The following is a 21,458-nucleotide window of genomic DNA, read 5'->3' on the forward strand; positions in this document are numbered from 1 at the left end:
AAATGCAATGGAAGCCACATTTATAATTAAAAATAAATTTAGTAGTCATGTTTAAAAAGTAAAAAGATACAGGGAGACTAATTTTAATAATATATTTTATATAACTCAGCGTATCTAGAATATATTATCATTTTGACATGTAATCAATATAAAAATCATTAACTTTAGAAGAAAGTAGTTAGGAGAAGGGAAGTCTCAGAGAAACGGAAGGTTGGGGATAGATTAAGTTTGACCTCTTCTTCTGCTACCTTTGTATAGCCTTGAAGAGAAGTGGAGGAGGATGAAAGAGAAGACTGTGACCATCTTTACTCTAGCTCTTACTTTAGTTCATGAGTGGGGTGGTTAATTCAGAACATCAACAAGAGATTAACTTACTTGCTGTTCTTCCTCTGAATAATTAAGAGTTCTACTTAATTTAGAAGGTAGTACTAGAAAAGGCCCACGTGGCACCATGGTTCGTAGTATATATGTGCCCATTAAGAATCTAAAAATGTCTTTTACTGACTCAGACTTTAGTAATAATCTTGTTCTCTCTGTCTCTGTCTGTCTTTCTGTGTCTGTCTGTCTCTCTCTTAATGTCCAAGCTTAAATTCCTCCCTGGAAAGACAGGAAAGGAAATGTTTGTAGTAGATTTTCCAAACACAAACCTTGCTTTTATAATATGGTTATGACAACCATCTCTGTTTTGGTAAAAGTTAGCCTATTACATTTTGCAGTTTAGATTTTTGCAATGTGGAAAAACCACAAACCATTGCAAACAGTTAAACTGAACATTTTGTATATACATTTAGTACTGTAAATCAGAATTTTAGTACTGTACAGACAGAATGAAAACATAAAGCAGATGAACCTGGCCTAATCTGTAAGGTTCAGAGAAAACTTCTTTGAGGAAGGGACTTGGGAACTGACATGTGAATGGTAAAGAGGAGTTAATAGGCAGTGCCGAAGGAAAAGAGCTGTCCAGGCAAAAGGAAAAACGTTTGCAGAGGTCTTGCAGTGGGAATTGAGAGTTCAGAAATAAATCATACATTTCTGGTCAATTGATTTTCAACAAGGATTCCAAAGGAATAGTTTTTTCAACACATGGTACCAGAACAACTGGATATCCACATGTACTCGAATGAAGTTGGACCCTTACCTCATACCATGCACAAAAAGTAACTCAAAGTGGGTCATAGACCTACATTTTAGAGTTAAAACTGTGAAACTCTTAGAAGAAAACATAGGAGTAAATCTTTGTGATGTTGAGTTAAGCAGTGGCTTCTTAGATATGACACTAAAGGGGCAAGCAACAAAAGAAAAACTAAATTGGACTTCATTAAAATTAAAAACTTTTGTGCTTCAAAGGATACCATCAAGAAAGTGAAATGACAACTCACAGAGTGTGAGAAAATATTTGCAAGTCGTATACTGGATAAGGAAACCTGTATCCCACTACCACTAGGAAAATGCTGCATAACTCAAAGAGTAGGTTTGTGGAAAGAGGTCAGAGTTGTCTCATGTTGGGATGTGAGTGTTTCTTGATTTGAAAAGTTGAGCTGTACTGCAAAGCATTCTCCTAATTTCTTTCAGAATGAAATTTGTAATCTAGCTTGATGTTAATAAGCATCTCCTTCGGCTCAGACTATCCATTTCTGAGGAAACGGGTGTAAACTCCATGGGTTTGCTGAGAGTTCCTTAGTCTAGGAATCCATGGTCCCATGGCATGGTTGATTATGAACAGGGTCTCTCCTGTTGTAATTCTAGACTTTGATTTTAGTACTGTTCACATTCCTAGTATTCTGCCAAGACTTTACAGATTTTGCTTCCTTTTAAAATAAATAAGAATTTAAAAATAAAATAATCTAAACATCTTTCTAAATCAGTCATAAGCTATAGTATCTTGCCTAGTGTGAGAACCAGTGATCTGAATTGTTTCTTGCAGCTTATTTACCCCAGGATACTCTGCCCTATCAGCTGCCTTCTGAGCCATGGTCTTGGTTGCATTAGCTGCTCTTCCTCTTCTTAGCTCACCAAAAAAGATTCCAGCCGGGAAAATGGAAAAAGGAAAATCTAAAATTGTCCTTTCCGGTATTTTCCCATTAAAGAGTGGCTCTGGAGATGTTTCATGCAAAGGAGCAGTGGTGAAAAATCTCTTCTTTGTTGTTAAGTTTCTGAAGAGAATGAGAAAACCTTTGGTTTTTAAATGTTCTGTTAAAGAATTGATTATTTTATTGGGGGCAAACAATGTGAATTAATGCATACTCTGGCTTCTAGGTAATTTCTATACCAGAGAACCTAATTCCCTGAACCAAAGAAGAGGTGGACGCAATTGAGTATTCCTAATTAGAATAAGTACATATATTCAAAATTCTCACTAAAGATGTCATAGATCTCATTATATATTCATACAGACTATTTTAATCAGTTAATGACTCTCTTTATTCACATATTTTAAAACAGATGAGCTCCGACAAGAAATGCTGGATGATGTACAAAAGAAATTGATGAATTTAGTAAATAGCACAGAAGGAAAAGTGGACAAGTATGCTCTGCCTTTTACTTTTATGTACTTTATGGGGATCACTTTTATGGTAAAATCAATTTCTACATGTAAATGTATGTGATTAAGGTTTTAAAAAACCTTTTCTTTTTCTTATATAATGATGAGCTGCAGTTAGTTTTAATGAGGGGTCAGTAACTTGTCTTCTCTTGATTTTTAAATAGACTTTCCCAGCTCAAATTCTTTTTCTTAAAACCACAGGCAAGAGTTAAAACATCACCACAATATAAAGTACTTAGAAAATATAAAGTTTATTCTTACCATTCTTTTTTGTTCTCTTTACTGCCCTTAAGTGGATATATCTTGCTCAAATGCATTAGGTGTGAAACCTAGGTATACATGTAGTATATCTTTAACATTTTAAAGATTTAGATATTATGAGCAAATTTTTAATGAATGAGGAAATATAAGCATAACCGTTAAGCACAAGAACTATCATCACCATTTAGGATATGGAGGGAAAAATCTGAAGTGTCTCCTTAAGACATCAACCCAGACAGGCACTGAGAATTACTAATGAGGTACCATCTCAGTTGATTATTTGGTTGAAGAAAGTTGGTGACTAGTAAGTGATGTTTTTAAAGGTACACATTTTGGGTTGTTTGCAATATTCTTTTTTTTTTTTTTTTTAAACTTTTTTTTTTTTTTTTTGCGGTACGCGGGCCTCTCACTGCCGTGGCCTCTCCCGTTGCAGAGCACAGGCTCCGGACGCGCAGGCCCAGCGGCCATGGCTCACGGGCCCAGCCGCTCCGCGGCATGTGGGATCTTCCCGGACCGGGGCACGAACCCGTGTCCCCTGCATCGGCAGGCAGACTCGCAACCACTGCGCCACCAGGGAAGCCCCAAAGATCTTTTTTTTTTTTTTCTTTTTTTTTTTTTTTGCGGTACACGGGCCTCTCACTGTTGTGGCCTCTCCCGTTGCGGAGCACAGGCTCCAGACGTGCAGGCTCAGCAGCCATGGCTCACGGGCCCAGCCGCTCCGCGGCACGTGGGATCTTCCCGGATCGGGGCACGAACCCGTGTCCCCTGCATCGGTAGGCGGACTCTCAACCACTGCGCCACCAGGGAAGCCCTGCAATATTCTTAATTAGACTTGTCAAAAAATTTTTAAAGCTACTTTAAAATATTTTAGTGTTTTTTATAACTGTTATTTAAATATGATTAAATATTTGTATGTTTAGTGTTTATTGTTTGGATACACTAGATATTGAGACAACCTGTGAGTTAGCCTGAGCTGTTTCTGCCTCCGTTTTCATAGAGTCCTAATGAGAAACCTCTTCACTGGACACTTCCACACACCAAAAAATCAGCGTCATGAAGTGTTACGATTAATGGGAAGCATCCTAGGTATCAAAAAGGAGGAAATGGAACAGGTAACTGAATATTGAATGCCATTTTGAATACATTTATAACTAAAATGCTTGATATCATATAAATTTTTTTTTACTGTGTATTATATAACTTGCTGAATGCAATTTTCTCAATAATGTGGAAATGGAATCATGTTATACTACAGAGAAGAAGCAGATTTGTGCAGCTTGTATAATATTAGTTTAAATGTTTTGTAACTTATATGCAACCGTTCATATCAGAATGCTTCAAGTTTGAGACATGACAGTCCTCAAATTTTATTTGAAATAGTGCTTAGGATGACAGTGTATATGTAGCTTCTGTCAGTAGGAAACTAGGAATTGGACTTGGAAAACATGGTTTACTACGATCTGAAATCATGTAAAAGTGCTCTGTTTTCTTTTCTTGTGTTGATAATATTTTTCTGTTTTAAAATAATCTTTCAGTTGTTGAATGAAGATCAGGGTGGTGTTACCAGGTGGATGACTGGGTGGCTTGGAGGAGGATCAAAAAGTGTTCCCAACACACCTTTGAGACCAAATCAGCAATCTCTGCTTAATAGTGTAAGAGTTGATTTATTCCTGCTGGATATGAGCAGTGAAATGATTGTGCATCATATTCATTTGCAAAGAATTAGACTTCTTTTTCAGGTTATTTTATACAGCCCTTTTATTTTGGGGTTGTGGAAACTGAGATCCAGAGAGGTGATTCGCTTAAGGATAATAAGCCAGTTTTAATAATTTTATTGCACATATCAGTAGGTTTTATTTTAACATTTTGTTTACATGGTACTTTGATTTTTCAAAGCATTAACTGTTCCTTCCTTTGTATTTGATCATGCTGCTATCAGCCCACAATCATTTCTCTCTTACTACTAAGTTATGAGATTCTTGAAGACAGAGGCTCTATTTTATGCCTGTATGTATCTACCTAGTCATTGAGCCAGTGAATATTTATTGAGCACCTGCTGTGTACCAGACTGTTCTGAGCATTGAGGATGCAGGTGCAAACCAAATAGGTAAAGTGCTTTCCCTCAACAAACTTACATTCTGGTAGGAGGAGGCAGTTAATAAACACGAAAATATGATGCCTGGTATATAGTAGGCTTAAGATGAGTATTAATTGAATTGAGTAGCACTGTGAGTTAGAATGTGGAGTTTACGTCTTTATTTTATTTATTTTTTTACTAAAGAGGAAACCGAGGATAGGTGACTTACCCAAAGCTGGTGAAAGATAGAACTCAAATTGGATGGCATAAAATTTAATTTAAAGGAAAGTTCTACATGACATTATTTTAATCTGATAATATTACTGGTGAGCTTTTGCTGTACTCATTCATTGGGTGTTACTCTAGAAAAATAGGACTTTAATGCTTGTTTTCTGTTGATATAATTTTTTTATGTCTATGTAAACGGTTACTAAAATGATTTAAGACTTGATGTCTTAAGTGCCATTGATGGTGAGAAATCTGTTATCTGGTGGCTAATTCTCATTATGAGGTTTGTAACAAGTGTTGTCATCAAAGATTATTGATTAAATTGTTAAAGTTTTTGATTGATACCTGTGTATCAGAGTGCTAGCACTTTTAATTGTTCATAAGGCTTATTCATAAAGAAATGATTCAGGTAGCATGACTAGTTTTTAGTATTTAATTAGAATAGCTGGTACAGTTTCTTAGCTGTAGTGAATATAATTTTATTATCTGCCTAATATATCCCAAATATTTTTTCTTAGTCTTTTTCAGAACTTTTTGTTAAATTTCTAGAAACAGAATCTCATCCATCTATTCCACCACCCAAGCTTTCTGTTCATGATATGAAACCTCTAGATTCACCAGGAAGGAGAAAACTAGATACAAATGTACCCGGAAGTTTTAAAGGTAAAATCAGATATTTTTTCTACAATTTAAAAAATTGATAATTTTTGATTATGTTTTACAGTGATATTAACTAAATTTTTAGTGTTTTTGAAAATGTGCAATAATGACTTTTCCAAAATTCCAGTAAGGTGTTAGATTTTGGCTTCATACATTCTTGTAGCAACCTGATATTTAATTAGCTTAGATTAATTTAAACAATATGAAATATTTTCCCTTTATATATTGGAATAATTCTTCTCTCTCTGCATAAGACACCTTGAATTATTCGTGGAAGCGGTGGTTGAACTGGTAAACCTTTGCTTGTTCACGCATTTTCCTTTCGAATTGTAGTTTATAGTTAGAGAAAGATTTTTCCCCTGTGATAATAATCTAAGTGTTACACTCAAAAACCAAAGTTGGTGTGTTAATAATATGTACAAGAGCTGTTTAGTAAACTGGCCTACACATCCAAGAACATTATGAAGAGTTCTTATATGTTGAAAGGCCTGCCTGGAACCAAATGGTGTGGTGGTTCAACAATATGTGGACGTAGTTTTCTACCCCACTAGGTTGTAAGGATCTTATGCTATTTATATCCCTTATATTGGCATGTACTAAAGTTTCTTGAGTTCAAATTAAAGTATAATCCATTAGACTATATATGAATTCTTTATTGGAAGGTCTTTTATCTGAAATCTTCATATTTTAATACAGACTAACATGTTTGCTAGTTGGACTGTAAAGGAACATATTGTATACTGTCAAGTTTGTCACATGCCAGATACTTAAATTTGGATAAAATACTGAATTTATATTCTGAAATTTAAATAACTTCCTTAGTTCTTATTTAGATGAATATTTCTGTTTTCCTGAACTTTTATAGAAAGAGAAAGTGGTAAAATTATTTTAGATAAAAGATTTGTCTACTAAATTTAGTCTTTAGAAAAGTCTCAACTTTAACATGTGTAGACTATACTAAAACACTTTTTCTTGTTAGACTAGATTTTAGCATCTTGAAGCTAAAATTTATTCTATTTTATTTAAATTTATTTTATTTAAATTTTATTTAAATATACATTATTTAAATTTTGATTCCAAAATTTCTTTTGGCAGGGTCTCCCCTCCCTCTCCCTCCTTCCCCCTGTCTCCACTCCTTCCCCTTCTTCCCTCTCCTCCTCTTTCATACACCTCCCCACCTTCAGTTATCAAGTCACATGCGCAGCTTCATTTGTATTGATCAGAGACAAAAGCCAGAGCTTACCACATAGCACCAGAAGCTTTTTCAGAGTTTGGAAAATTGTCATTCACAGGAAAGTACAACTTGGGGACCCAGGGGTGCTCAATGATAAGAAGATTTGATGAATTTGTCTCAATGCTCCCTTTGTTTTGGAGGCCTCTTTTGAGTTTACCACTGCTGAAGTGGGTGCCTTCAACAGGTTGCTTGTCTCTCAACAATGAAGTTGTTAATGATCTTGGGTAATAAAGCAGAATTCTGCCCACTAAGAAATGAGTACGTAAACCAAATGCCTGTTCCAGTAAAAACTTAATTGTTCAGCCTGACTTTACAGAGAAATAATCTAATGAGAATTATTTTCAGACTTTTGAACGTCTAAAAGGTGATCATTTAATGTAATGCATAAGTTGTTTTTTCTTTTGGTAAGTTAATATTAAATCTGATTGTTATCATTGCAATATGGATGCTGGTTTTTTTCATGACCATTATAATAATTTGGGCAAAACAAGTTCTCAAGTCCTCCCATCTTTCAGGTGGTTAGATAGAGTTTGCCTGGTTACATAGAAAACATCTTTTAAAAAACTGTTGTTATAGTAAATGACATTAATCAGTTATATAAGTGGTATTAAGTATAAGACAACAATACTAATGTGTTTAATAAAGTATTAGCTCTACATACAAATATTTCTCACTTCCATTTCTTTCTCTATTTATTGCCTTATCCTCTTTCACCTTCTGTGTTTCATAGACCTGTTTATCCGATCCAGAACCCGGCAGCATATGAATTAAATTTATTTGGGGGCCAAATCTAGGAACCTAAAACACATGTATAACAGTGACCAAATAACATATGGGAGATTAAATCATTCATATTTTGTCATTTAGATACAACCGAACCCAGGTCTGGTAGAAGAACAGATGTGAATCCATTCCTAGCTCCCCGCTCTGCGGCTGTGCCTCTCATTAACCCAGCTGGACTTGGACCTGGAGGGCCTGGGCATCTCCTTTTGAAACCCATCTCAGACGTACTGCCCACATTTACGCCTTTGCCAGTGTTACCTGACAACAGCGCCGGAGTTGTGTTGAAAGACCTTTTAAAGCAGTAGGTGATTCTCAAGCCAGAGATGACATATATAGCACTTTAAAAAAAACCCGTGAACACTATGTGTATGTAGTTTATCACAAAGTGGCCTTTTGGAAAAAGTCATGTATTTGTTCACAGTTATACTTTATCTAAATTTAATAGCAGTATTCTTAATGCTTCTAGAAATTGCAGGTGTTAAAGGAGGGAGTGTTTGCTATATTATCTGCTTTTTTTCCGTCTGATTTGACCTAACTTAAGCTAGAAACATTCACTCTTTTAATTTTAATTTACAAAAATAAGAAAAATTAAAAGACGAAAACACTAGTAGCTATATATCAGCTCTTTATTTCCTTTTCAAGCTCATTTAAGCTAGAGACATGTAGTTTATCTTTTAAAGATAATCAACAGATTTACCAAAAAGAGGGAAGAAGGAAATAGTGGTGGCTTATCTGCGTAGTGCAAAAAATTGATCTAAAGTATATATTAATCATCTTTAAGAGGACGTGGAGTAGACAGGTTAAGAACAAGGCTGTCCCTGGGAGGTCACAGGTGTCCTAAGGTGGAAGGTGTGTGTATTTGGTACTATGCAATTTCATCTCGTGTGTAGATTCATGTGATGACAGTGCAGAGACAGAGGACAGTTTCGTCAAGGACCCCTTGTGCTCCCCTTTCACAATCATAGCCACCTCCTTCCCTACCGTCTCCTTAACCTCTGGAAACCCCTCCCTACACTCCTTCTCTATAATTTTGTCATTTCAAGAGTGCCATTCGGTGGAATCCTACAGTATGTAACCTTTTGAGACTGGCTTTTTTCACTCAGCATAATTCCCTTGAGATCCTTCTAAGTCGCTGAATATATTGGAAACTTGTTCCTCTTTACTGTTGAGTACATACTGTGAACATATGGTTTAGTTTTAAGAGCTAAGGTGTCTCTTTAAAGATAGCATCTTAAAACTGTTTCTACACACCTACTCACAACTTTCATCTAAGTGTTAAATTCTACAGCTGCATTTACATAACTATAATTAGCAATATCACTAGACGTGACACCTCCTGCCTCTATCTGAGGTATTGACATGAGAGGTACGGCCACCTTGGAGTCATCCATTCTCATCCTCACGGTCACTGAGGGTAGTGAAATCACTTCAACGACACCAGCACCAGGTGTTTGGAACTTAGCGGGAAGGGAGTATTCCTTTAATTTTTTTATAAACCCCTCATAAAATTCCTGACTTGGAATTTAATTATGTCGGGACACTCATGTTTGTATTAGTTGTTGAAGTTGTACATTTAAAGACATTTCTTTGCAAATTTTGTAAATTTCGATATGCCTTTAAAATAGAAACATCTGTATAATAAGGAAAGGTGAAAACGATACTAATCCAAATATGTAAATAGGCCTGGCTCTGACCAGGGCTAAATTTGGTTGTTTGTAAATTTTGCTGTGATTAACTGTATACTTTGTACTGTATTTAGAGGATTGGAAGTCTTCATGTGTTGATGGATAAAACTTGTTTTTCTGAAAAATTTAGTAACTTAGACATTGCTGCTTCAGAATATCCCCTGTCTCCTTTGCTAATTTATTTATATTGCCATTCTTTATTTAGCATACTTTAAAGGAAGTTGTCATACAAGTGCTTTATTAGAACTATCCAACTGTCTCCTGTCCGGTTTGCCCATTATTGTTTCTCTACGAAATTATTACTCTTAGGTTTTATAAGGTCCTTTCAAAGGTACTTTCACTGACCATCCTAAATTATTTGCTGCTTGCCATTGAATTTTTCTTTCAGTGTGGAGCATCTGAAATAAAAGTTTCTAAGTTAAAAAAAGAAAAAAAAAGACAACATGATCCTTCATTTTGAAGAAATATAGAAAAAAGTTCCCTCTTTTAATTTGAAAAGGAGATGCATGGTGGGTATAAGTAGCATGTCATCATATTTTAAATGCCTTTTATGACATTTTCAGTATTTCCTCCCCAGCTCCAAACAGCCTATCCCCCCCATTACCCCATAGTTTAACATAAGTTGGAAAGCTGTTATGGGTGGATTGCATATTAAACATCCCAACATGACCTTACATGGCTGCTATTTTAAAAAGTACGTGACCTCGTCCTAAAGCTGTAATACCTAATGTTTCAGTTGTATCTTCATCGAAACTATAGCTCACTGGTGTGCATACTGTTTGTTGATCTAAACCAGGCATAACTCATCTGCTTTTCTGAAACTAAGTTGAGTCAGAGATGAAACACCTGCTCAAAGAATCTTCTTAGGAACCATACAGTGAAGAAGCTTGTATTTCTAATGTTAGCAGTTGGACATTGCTAACACTAATTTTACTGCAGTATTTTAACTACAGTAATTTTGCTGTTTACTTCTCTATAAACTTACTAAAATTTGTGGTTGAATTTTTCCATAGCTGCCACGGTTTTTCACAGCATTCCTAATGGTTTTCAGCTGCTATATTGTAGTAGAAAATTCATCCAGTCATTGGATTTGATTTTAGTATAATACTGTATCTCATGGTTGAGTTTTTAGTTCCTGCCATTATTGAGTTGAAAGAAAAAAACAAAACCAAAACTAAGTGACAAAAACATGGGGGAAAAAGGAATGACTTTCTTAAAACCATCCAACTAAATACTAACTATCCCCCCCAAGTAAAGCCTCTAGTTTATTGTAACCTTTTAATGGGTAATTGAAAGGGGGAAAAAGTCAAAATACTTTTCCAGTCAGTAGGTGGAAAAAAAAACAACTATGCTTCAGGGACAAGAGATAATAAGAATTATTGATAAAGAGCTATTATGTGTCAAACTTAAGGCATTTAAATTTGATTTTTAAGGCTAATGAAGTTTTTCATATATCAAACTATTTAAAACATCTTCCTTTAACAAAAATTTATCTTTAGTTTTTTAAATATCAAGTTAAGTATAACATTTATATATTCCTATGGAAAAAATAATGGTACTTTTAATGATCTGACATTTGTGATTATTTGCCAGTCTTTACTTTTTAACTTATTAAGGTTTCTCTACTTAAAACTTATAATTTGTCTTTTGACTTTTAGGGAAATATCTAGTGGGATATTTACAGCCCAGCCTTAATATTGGGTTGTGTTTTATAGAGCTAAAGTCAATGCATTTCTGAATTTCTCAGGAGCACTGCAAGGCAAAAAAACTACTCCAAATAAAAATGATATATGTAAGTTGGCAATGTCTTCATCCACAATAAAAAAAAAAACTTTTTAGCAAACAGCTGCTGACTTTTTCTTTAGAAGGGGCAGAAATGACTTACACATGTTGTTTATAGCAGAAGTTGATGAACTACTGAAGCTGATATCTTCAAATGTTCACCGGATGTCTGTTAGGATACTGTTTGAGCCTTGGAAATGTTAAGTATGAACGATTTAATAGATGCTTAAGATTACGTGTGAAAAGAGGGTCTGAGAGGCTTAGCCAGCCCTTTTTATTCTCCAGAGGTGATACTATGCATCATTGGGCTCTTTGTTTTTCTGCAAAATAATCAGTTATGTATTCATTTTTTCTTAGATGTGGAACTTGTATATTTTTAACTGTTCATGTGGTAGGATTGGAAGGAACATGGGTTTCAAATTTGAGAGATGGTTTGGAGTACAGATTTTGAACCTTTCTGTGTGACCTTTAACAAAATTACTTTGACTATGGGACTGATTTTTCTTGTCTCTGAAATAACACACACCTATTAAACTTATGGGTTATAGGGATGAAATGACCCATTCATTCATAATATTTATTAAATGAATAAATGTACCACTTGTGGAAATGCTTTATAAAGTCTATAGTTCTACACAGACATTAGAAGTTGTGGTAATTACTGCCAAAAAGTAGATAAGAATGTCAGGATGTTACTGAATCCAAGTGTTATTTCAAAAAGGTAAGGAGAGGTCAAACGCCTGAAGTTCTTGCCGCTCTGGTGGGCTGAGTTTTAAGAAGAATCAGTTGGATTTAGGAACTGGCTCAGGAAGTTGTTGGCTGTGACCTAGAGAAGTGTCGGTGGAATGGTGGGAGTAAAAAACATGTTAAGTAGGTCGAGTAGGTGCTGAGCAAGTGGTGATGGTGTTTACAGGCATCTCTTCTGAGAAATCAGGTTGTGAAGGGGAAAGGGGTTAGTAGGAGAGGAAAGTGGGGTCGAGGCACTTGCACGCTGGGAGACTTGAGCACGTGTGAATGCTTGTGCGAAGGACACATTTAGATGGAGGCTGAAGAGTGGAGAGAAGAGTTCCTGAGGGGGGGGCTGATAGAGTCTGAACGCAGATGGGGGGATTGGCCTCAGTTAGGGAGGACTCCTACCAGGACGGGAGTGATAGAAGAAAGGGGACATGCGGGTAGCAAGAAAACTGCAAATTTTCTTCTGTGAGGTTGGCAAGGAGTTTTATCTGCTACAGATGAGGGAGAGGAGGGTCTGAGGCTTGAGGGATTCAGTCAAATGGGAGAGACAGACGCTTGTCCAGGTACTAGAGCAGTGCTCTTGGGCACGTGCCAAGTGCCTGAGGGCCCTGACTTAGGCCTGACAGACAGGGGGGGCGTGGTGGTTAAGCACATCTCAAAGGAAGTACCACTGGCGCACCCTAGAAGGGAGCAAGCTAGCAAAGTAAATGTCAGGTAAAAAACAGGTCTTGCTCTAACCAGTTCTAGTGGAATACAAATTATTACTAACCTGAACCTTGTTTTCCTGTCCTTGGAATTTAGGTCATGTGAATATATGATATATCTGAAAGTTTTACAGCATGTTATTATCATAATTTAATACATCCAGTAAATTATTAATCCATTATAATTACAACAATATTTGTTTTGGAGATAGAGAAAAATTTAAGAATGTTAATAAATGGATCGCTTGAGGCAAATATTTGAACCCTTAGTTGGTTTTCTGCCTTGGCTATTACTGTGTATCCGTCTTTTAGCCCTTCTCGGGTTAAGAAATTAATAATTTGCCCTATAATGATGTTATGACCGTGATAATTTTCAGCTGTGACTTTATTTTACAAGAGTACTCTCCTTTTCACCTCAAATATTCTTAGGCTTCAGTGAACTATTTCTGACCCTCAAAAATTAAATCTCAGTGATTGAAAATATTTGTGAACTTAATGTAACTTAGGAGCTGGGTAAAGTTTTCTAGATATACTTGGACTGTTAAGAATGTAAGATACATTATTCTACTTTGTAAAATATAACGCATTTTAGATGTTGAAAGACATTATATTGTTAGGAGGTTTCCTCCAACAATGGTGAATCAGTCTCAAGCCCTATGGACCCATGGGTAAATGGGTGTGTATTTAAAGCGCATAGATTTCCCAAAGGGCAAGGGCAATCCCAGGTGGTGAAGGGAATCATGATTTCATTTAAAGAAAAGAGTTGGAAAGAAAGTAACATAAGTTTGCTCAGTTTCCTACGCAGCTCCTTCCATTTAGCTGTATTTAAAGAACCACGGTGTTATATGGGAGCTAACACATTAGTCCCTTTATAGAAGGGATTTTCAGGCACTCTCCTCAAATAAAAAAGGGAATGATGGTAATAAAGTTACAAGTTGTAGACTAATGAGGTAATTTTTTATTTTTGAAAACTTATATGGAATGCACAGTCTTTGAAAAATTTTGGAATCATTTCAAAGTCATCTCTCTAAGGCATTTGCAGGGCCTCATGCAAATTTACTACTAGAGTAGCCTGAATACAGGCGTTCAAACTGTGTTGCTTCCTTTAGGACTGCACTTGCCAACTGTAGCTCCTGTGTTGGAACATATTGATGATGGTAAACATCAATTCTCCACAAAATTTCTACTTGAGATATTAATACTTCCATTTTTATAAGTCTTTTCACTTTTATTTTTTTCCCTTCAGACATTAGTTTTAGCGGGTGAAAAGTATTTACCCCTGCCGCCATCCTTTAATTTGTGTGTGTGTATATGTGAAATGTTTTAAACATTTAAGAATAGACAATAAGGACATTATGAGGGACCTCCGGCCAGGGCAGTGTGAAGAGGTCAGTCAATCCTCCCTACAAAAAACAAGTATAAAACTAAAATGGTCAGGGCTTTCCTGGTGGCGCAGTGGTTGAGAGTCCGCCTGCCGATGCAGCGGTCACGGGTTCGTGCCCCGGTCTGGGAAGATCCCACATGCCGCGGAGAGGCTGGGCCCATGAGCCATGGCCGCTGAGCCTGCGCGTCCGCAATGGGAGAGGCCACAACAGTGAGAGGCCCGCGTACCGCAAAAAAAAAAACAAAAACTAAAATGGTCAAAAACAACCATTTGGGGGCTCTGGTAATTGACCAATGTTATGCCCTTCCTTGGCTTATGCACACCTACTTGCACTGTTGACCAGTCAGTGCCTCATGAGAGAGAGAGAGAGAGAGAGAGAGAGAGCGCTAACCTTTGCTGACAGGCTACTGTGTCTTGACACCTGCTAGGGGCTTTATGAATATTGTCTCCGTTACAACACCATGATATATTTTTGCTCCCATTTTATAGCTGACAACCTGAAGCCCAGCAAGGTTAAAAACTTGCGTAGGGTCCTGTATTTGTCAGGCTTCTCCAGAGAAACAGAACCTATATATATATATATATATATATATATATATATATATATATATATATATATATATATATATATATATAGTTTTTAACGTCTTTATTGGAGTATAATTGCTTTACAACGTTGTGTTAGTTTCTTCTGTATAACAAAATGAATCAGCTATACGTATACATATATCCCCATAAGCGTCTCCGAGAACCAGTATTTTTAAAGGCCATTATATGTTTAACATAAGCATGACAATGAAGGCAGAAACCTTGAAGGATGGGATTAATCATCTAAATACATACAAATGAAAACTGTGTGTTTCCAAAAATGTTGTGAACAAAATTAAAAGGCAAAAGACAAACTGAGGAAACTATTTGCAACATAAATGGCAATGGAGAAATATCCTCACTATGGAAATAAAGATGGGAAAAGAGAAATTGAGCATGAAATTGATGCTCCTAAGGGTTCTGGCAGAGGTTGCTGCTTGTCCTCTGATGTCCATTCTCTGCTTTCAGAGTAAGTGAACTCCAGATTTTTAGGTAAGTAGGTTCATGATCTCTCAGAACATAGACTACATCTCCCTTGCAGCTAGGTGTAGCTGTCAATTTCTATCCTGCCTCCTGAATTGTGGGTGTGGTTGTGGTGTGCCATTTTGGACTAGGTAGAGGAAGGTCTAGAGACTGCCAAGCAACAAGATGGAAGGAGCTTGAATCTCTTAAAGAGACAGCTGCCATACTAGTTAGCCCTAACCACCAACCAACAGAACGTAGTGTGAGAACATACATCATTTTGCCATCAAATATAACTGTTGAGCTATTACTATTTAAAAAAGAAACCACAAACCACCACTCTTCAAAACCCCAAACCAAAAACCACATGAAAAAGAAAGGCTGGATCTAACTTTGGGGGACTCTGGTTATCAGGGAGGAAGAGAAACAGTGGGGGATGGGGGAGGGGCTGGAGAAAATGTAGTCAGACACATGGGGGAAAACAAGGTAACAGTCATGGACACGAGAGAAGATGAGTCATCAATGGTCAACACTTCAAAGAGACAAAGGAACAGTTAGAATGGAGTAAAGGGCATTGTATTTGGCCATGAGATCACTAGGAAACTTAGGGAGCACCATCTTGGATGACTGGTGGGGACATCGTGAGATTTCAGAGGGTTAAGGCGGGACTAGGTGGTAACTGACACATACTCACTGAGAGGCCTGATGGAGGGAGGAGGACAGTGGAAGCCGCTAGGGCAAAAGGACAACAATTCCCGCCTTCTAGGGTGGGAGGACCTGTGTAGTGGAGCTTCTGCCCGATACCGTTCTTCGGCGTTGGCTGCCATTTTAGTTTTCGGATTGCTTTGGGCCAAGTTTGGACAATATAAGAAGTGAAAGACTTTACTAGTACTGAGGAAGTAGAAAGAGAAGGTAATGATGGAAGGGCCCAGGGAGTTCTGGAGTGTTCCTGAGGAGCTAAGACGAAGGGCGGGAACCAGCCTTGTAAGTCAGGGGTAGCAAGGCTTGGCCAGCTGGAGGCAATGAGGGCTCCAGAACCAGATAGGCTCGGTTTGGGCTTCCATCTGGACTGTTTATTGTCGGTGTGGCTCTGATCTCTCTGGGTCTGTTTCTTCCTCTGCCAAATGGAGAGTTTCCTCTTTGACAGAGTTATTGTGGGGGGGTCAAAGGAGAGAGTGTGTGTAGACACCAGCATAACCGTAGACGGTTCATAGTCCCCTTCCGCGTTTTGCATTCACTGCTAGAAAGGCACTACAATGTAGTTATTTTTGGACAGTGAAAAAATTTAATATTAATCGTCAAAAATTTATTTAATATTAATCGTCAAAATCTATCATTAAAGGTCGAATTTTGTGAATTTTCCCTCCAATTTGAAGCATTACCTTTTTTAAAAAAAATAGCCCATCTGTCTTCCAACCCACGGCATTGTGAGCAAACTGAGTTTCATTGGAGCCAGGAAAGTCCCATTCAGCCGGTGATAACCTCTTACATTTATCCTGCAATTTAGCTTTGCACAGTGGCAGTATCATAGCCAACGAGGTTTATCGGAGGCACGATTACTGCTGATTGAAAACTTTTCCCTCTACTACAGTTTACACGTCGTAAGTCGTTCTTTAGTTGTATTGTATTTGATTCTGATGCTGGGAGAAGAGGCAGAGGTTGGGATCCTTATTTTGCAACTAAAAACCAAAAAACAAACAAAAAACACTTATGAAGGGAAGTGCTGAGAAACTAACCAGACTCACTCGGTAGTTCATGCTCACAAATCGCATTTTCTTTTTTAAAACAGAGTTGCTAAATCGGGAATGCGATTAAAACGTGCATTTTGATGTTAGGACAGTTGACAAAGCCTCTCACCCAGTCTTTGTGGAGAAGTTGGGGAAATGTGATCTGAGTGGAGTGGGTGGCACCCTGAATTAGACAATCAGCAGTGGCCCCAAAATGTTGAAGAAAGAAGTGGATCAGTGCCAACCTGGACAAAGTGCTTCACTCCAGCGCCTGTCCCAGTAAATTTTTTATTGATAACTCTGATAAAGTCACAGAAGTCAAGGTCAACATATCTGTAGTTGTTAAAGCTGGAAGTGATACTTAATACTTTAGATAGGAGAATTCATCTTGAAAAAGATCTTGTGCAATGAACAAAAATTTAATAGGGATGCATGCAAAACCTGTTCTCCCTTCAAAAGAATTTGCAACCCAACCGTGGGATGGAGGAGATGGTGTTAAGCAGCCTGTGGACTCCAAGTTGCTTCATTGGTGCAAGTTCAGTGCAAACCAAGAACTGATGCAGCCCAGGGAGGAGGAGACAGACCAGGCTGCCGCAGGGTCACGTGACACAAGGGTCACGTGACACCGGCGGGGCAGGGTTGGGGTTGGCGTTGTTCAGCCTGGGGAAGAGGATACCAGCCGGGTCAAGGGGTAGAACTGTTTTCACGAAAAGGCAGTTGGTTGCGTCGTAGAAGAGGGACTAGCCCATGGCTGCTGAGGGGAGAATTAGAATCCATGGAAGGTAGTTCCACATAGGGAAGCAGATTTGGATTCAATACACGACAGAACTTTTCCAGCAATTTGACCTGCTCAACAGTGAGTGGGGCTGTTTTGTCCGTGGAAGTGGATAATTAACCAGTTATTAAAGATATTTGGGACAGGAGTGTGTAGGGGTGGGAATTTAGACACAGTGACAATCACGAGGATAACTAACTTTTATTTCATTCCCACAGCTGCCCTGAGAGGTAAATAGTATCTCCATTTTGCAGGTGAGGAAACTGAGATGCCTAGAGGTTAAGTGACTTGTCCAAGGTCACCCAACAGGTAAGTGGCAAAATCAAGACTCAGAATTTTATTGGAACTCTTATTCTCTCCCCTCTTCCAACCCTACAGTTTTAAGGTGGGAGCAATCTCTGGTCCAAGATGGGTCTCTGGACAGTTTTGCTTTCAAGGCTCTCCATTTGCTCATGTAGAGAACAGTCATACTGATTTCCTCTCCCTCCTTATCCTTCAGAAGGGTTGATAGTATAAGTGAAGTAATGGACTAAGTCATTTAAAACTCTTCCTAGGGACTTCCCTGGTGGCACAGTGGTTAAGACTGTGCTCCCAATGCAGGGGACCTGGGTTCGATCCCCAGTTGGGGAACTAGATCCCACATGCATGCCACAACTAAGAGTGCCCATGCTACAACTAAGGAGCCCACGAGCTGCAACTAAGACCCGGCACAACCAAATAAATAATAAATATTTTTTAAAAACGCCAAAAAACAAACAAAAAATACCTCTTCCTTACCCCACCAAAGAGCTCTACACAAATAGAGTATATTATTAAATTAACCTCATATTTTGAATAGGTACAAAATATGGTACATGGTACACAATTCAAATTATAGTAAAAGGTGAGCAGGGAAGGGCTAATTCTCCTCTCACATCTCTTCCCCAGCCGCCTACCCAATTTCCTTCCTAGGAGGCAAACAATGCTAACAGCTTCTCCTATATCCTTCTGGAGAGGTCTTCTCTATACACATGCAAGCAAGAACTTGTGTATATACATTATTCTCAAACGGTGGCATGCTTTACACACAGTTCTACAACTTATTGTTACACTTATTAATGTACTACTTTGATCGATGTGAAATTGCCGATATTCTACAATTTTGACCTACAAAATTTATTGCAAGTCTTTCAATACCAGCCCATAAGGAACTCCTTCAGTCTTTTTCTTTTTTAAAATAAAGTGTAACATACATAAGACTTCACAAATCTTAAGTGTACACACCCCTGTGGAACCAGCATCCAGATGAATAATTAGAATATTACCAGCACCCAGAAGGTCCTTTGTGCCCCCTCCCAGTGACTACCTCATTTTGACTTCTGTATCAAAGGTGTCATCCAGTATGTCCTCTTATATGTCCACTGTTTTGTATTGGTTGCACAATAGTCTATTTTGGGAAGTCCCTTACTTTAACCCTATCGATGCCTAATTGATGGATAAGGCTCTTTATACTCTTTTTGCTATTCCAAGCAATGGGAGCAAGGAATAACCTTGTAAATATAATATATTTTTAAAATATTTTATTATGGGAAACGTACAACACATATAAAGTAAATAGAATAGTATAATGGACACTCAGCTTCAACAGCTATCAACAGTTTGCCTTTCTCGTTGAATGTATTTTCATAAGTAGGATTCCGTTTACTTACAAAAAAAAAATGCCCTTTAGGAAGGCTAAATATGCAGACTTTGGAGGCTCAGCAGAATCAGTGAATAGCTGTGTGACCATGGGGAAGTTACCTAACCTCTCTTAACCCCCTCCAGTACAATGGAGGTAATAATTCCTACTGCACAGAGTTATCATGAGGAGAAAGGACCTCACCAGTGCTTTCCCAGCTGGAGGTAGGGCTGTGTTGTGGAGCCCAAAGGAAGGTGCAGGTGGGGAAGCAGGGGCCTGGACTACTGCCAATCCATTTTCATCTTTTAAAGAATAGTGTCTTTGGTAAGATTTCATTTGATAAAAAGGGATCTAATGCTTTAAAAAAAGGAAAAGAAAGAAAGAAAAAGAAATAGTGTGAAACCACCAATACAACAAATATAAAGGACTTACCAAAGAGCTTTTGTTATTATTATTTATCCATCATTCTGGTTTCCCTGACTGTCATTTTGTCTTTTCAAATCACCTTGTTACTTGTTAAAATCACTTTCAAGCCAAGGGACATTTTTTTTTCAATTAAAAATGTCCAGCTTTATTGAGATATCGTTGACATATAACATTGTGTAAGTTTAAGGTGTACAACATGTTGATTCGGTCCATGGACAATTCTTAAAGCAAGAACAGGCCCCCGAGAATCAGGGCCTGAGGGCGGGCCTGGGAGAGTGTCCTCCCCAAGGTTTGCATTGCACAAGCTGACGTCCTGAATAAGTGTCAGCCAATTTCCATCCTCCTCCTCTTTCCCATCCCCTCAGGCTCCCCACCCCTTCTTCTGGAAAATCGTGAGTCTCCTGCCGCTTATCCCAAGCCTCTGCTTCGTTGGGTCTGGTTTCCCAATAAATCAAGACTCTAGTCCCTGTCGCTGTGTTTGTCATGAGTTCAAGTTCTTCCTCTCCCAGAGGGGAATAACTTTCATGGGTGTCCCAATGCCATGACCAAGTGCAGATGCTCTGGATCCCCACCCCCGCCTCAGCCACGACCGCCCAGCCTGGGGACCTCCTCCCCGGGTGGGAAGTAAAGGGTCAACAGGTCCTCCCAGCCGCCCCCCCCCCCCCCGCCCGCCACACCCCACCCTCCTGCACTTGCCCGCCAATCGCCTCCCGTAGAGATGCTGGGAGCCTGAGTGTGGCTGCGCTGCCGCCCGGGAAAGGGCTCTCCTCCCAGCACTGAGCACTTGGTCCTGGCAGACGCCCCAAGATTGTTGTGAGGCGTCTAGCCAGTTGGTGAGTGCTGTAATCTGAACCAGCTGTGTCCAGACTGAGGCCCCATTTGCATTGTTTAACATACTTAGAAAATGAAGTGTTCATTTTTAACATTCCTCCTCCAATTGGTTTAATGCTGAATTACTGAAGAGGGCTAAGCAAAACCAGGTGCTTTCTCTGTCAGCTCTCCAGTGGCTCGGAGGACCCAGGCTCTCCCCTTGTCCTCTCCTCGCCTCGCTCGTCCCCCCTGGAATAAAAGTATCGGCGAGCCCCACAGGCCCAGAGGAGGCCGAAGTTCAGGAACTGCTCCGAGGGTCCCGCGCTGAGAGCTCTCCATCTTTTCCCCCTTGCTTCTCCTGCCCACGCGTCTTGGACATGCCAGGATTTAAAAGGTACGTTCTCTGCTCCGGACTTTTTCCTCCAGGGTCTGGAAACCTTACTGCAAACCCGATGGGTGGAAAATGGCTATGGCCGTGATTCAGGCTGTGTCAGGATGTTGGAAAAGGCATTAGCTAGTGATGCAATGATATTGTTAATTGTAAAAAGCTGCGCCTCTGTAATTTCCATCTTGAAGCCTTCTTTTGGGAGTGGGTATTTTATAAGACAGTTTCAGAAGCCAGCATCCGACAGAGGTCGGCAAAAATCTCAGAGCCTGATTCTTTCTTTTTCTTTTCCGAAAGGGCAGCAAATTTGTGTGCTGTTTAAATTTTTTTTAAGTTTTTTTTTTTTTTAATTTGAGAGATCAATTACTAGTTCACTAGCAATTATTTTGCTGCATCGGCTGTTGGACAAGCGAACGGGCTAGCTGCACATCCCGGGGCTGGATTTGCTCTATGTCTGTGTGGGATTCTCAAAGGGCATGCGACCCAGAAGTCTCGAGCCAATGAAAAGTGGGGACTGCAGACAGAAATGCATGTAAGCAAACATTTTGATATT

The 21,458-nt window shown here is 38.7% G+C and overlaps 2 protein-coding genes and 1 pseudogene across 10 annotated transcripts in view; all 3 read left to right on the top strand.

Moving 5' to 3' along the window:
• The window catches only part of TRIP11 (thyroid hormone receptor interactor 11), a 67,051-nt gene extending 55,738 nt beyond the window's left edge, over window positions 1–11,313 (top strand). For 5 of the 6 annotated variants that reach the window (XM_019918951.3, XM_004311527.4, XM_019918926.3 and 2 more), the window contains 5 exons: window positions 2,443–2,524; window positions 3,801–3,915; window positions 4,339–4,455; window positions 5,627–5,771; window positions 7,870–11,313. In XM_019918951.3, coding sequence (XP_019774510.1) covers window positions 2,443–2,524; window positions 3,801–3,915; window positions 4,339–4,455; window positions 5,627–5,771; window positions 7,870–8,090 — 680 coding nt within the window. In that variant the 3' untranslated portion in view covers window positions 8,091–11,313. The remainder of the gene's footprint in view (window positions 1–2,442; window positions 2,525–3,800; window positions 3,916–4,338; window positions 4,456–5,626; window positions 5,772–7,869) is intronic. The other variant, XM_073800106.1, reaches the window with a different exon arrangement.
• A 5,317-nt stretch (window positions 11,314–16,630) lies between these two features.
• LOC117311416 (U4 spliceosomal RNA) lies at window positions 16,631–16,758 on the top strand (annotated as a pseudogene).
• A 3,816-nt stretch (window positions 16,759–20,574) lies between these two features.
• Window positions 20,575–21,458, top strand: part of FBLN5 (fibulin 5) — an 82,939-nt gene continuing 82,055 nt past the window's right edge. The window contains exon 1 of one of the 4 annotated variants that reach the window (XM_073800114.1): window positions 20,575–20,914. In XM_073800114.1, coding sequence (XP_073656215.1) covers window positions 20,898–20,914 — 17 coding nt within the window. In that variant the 5' untranslated portion in view covers window positions 20,575–20,897. Of the gene's footprint in view, window positions 20,915–21,170; window positions 21,438–21,458 lie in introns of those variants that run through there. The other 3 variants (XM_033850709.2, XM_073800113.1, XM_033850708.2) reach the window with 3 other exon arrangements.

This window comes from Tursiops truncatus, chromosome 2, assembly GCF_011762595.2.
Source record: "Tursiops truncatus isolate mTurTru1 chromosome 2, mTurTru1.mat.Y, whole genome shotgun sequence".
Classification (NCBI taxonomy): Eukaryota; Metazoa; Chordata; class Mammalia; order Artiodactyla; family Delphinidae; genus Tursiops; species Tursiops truncatus.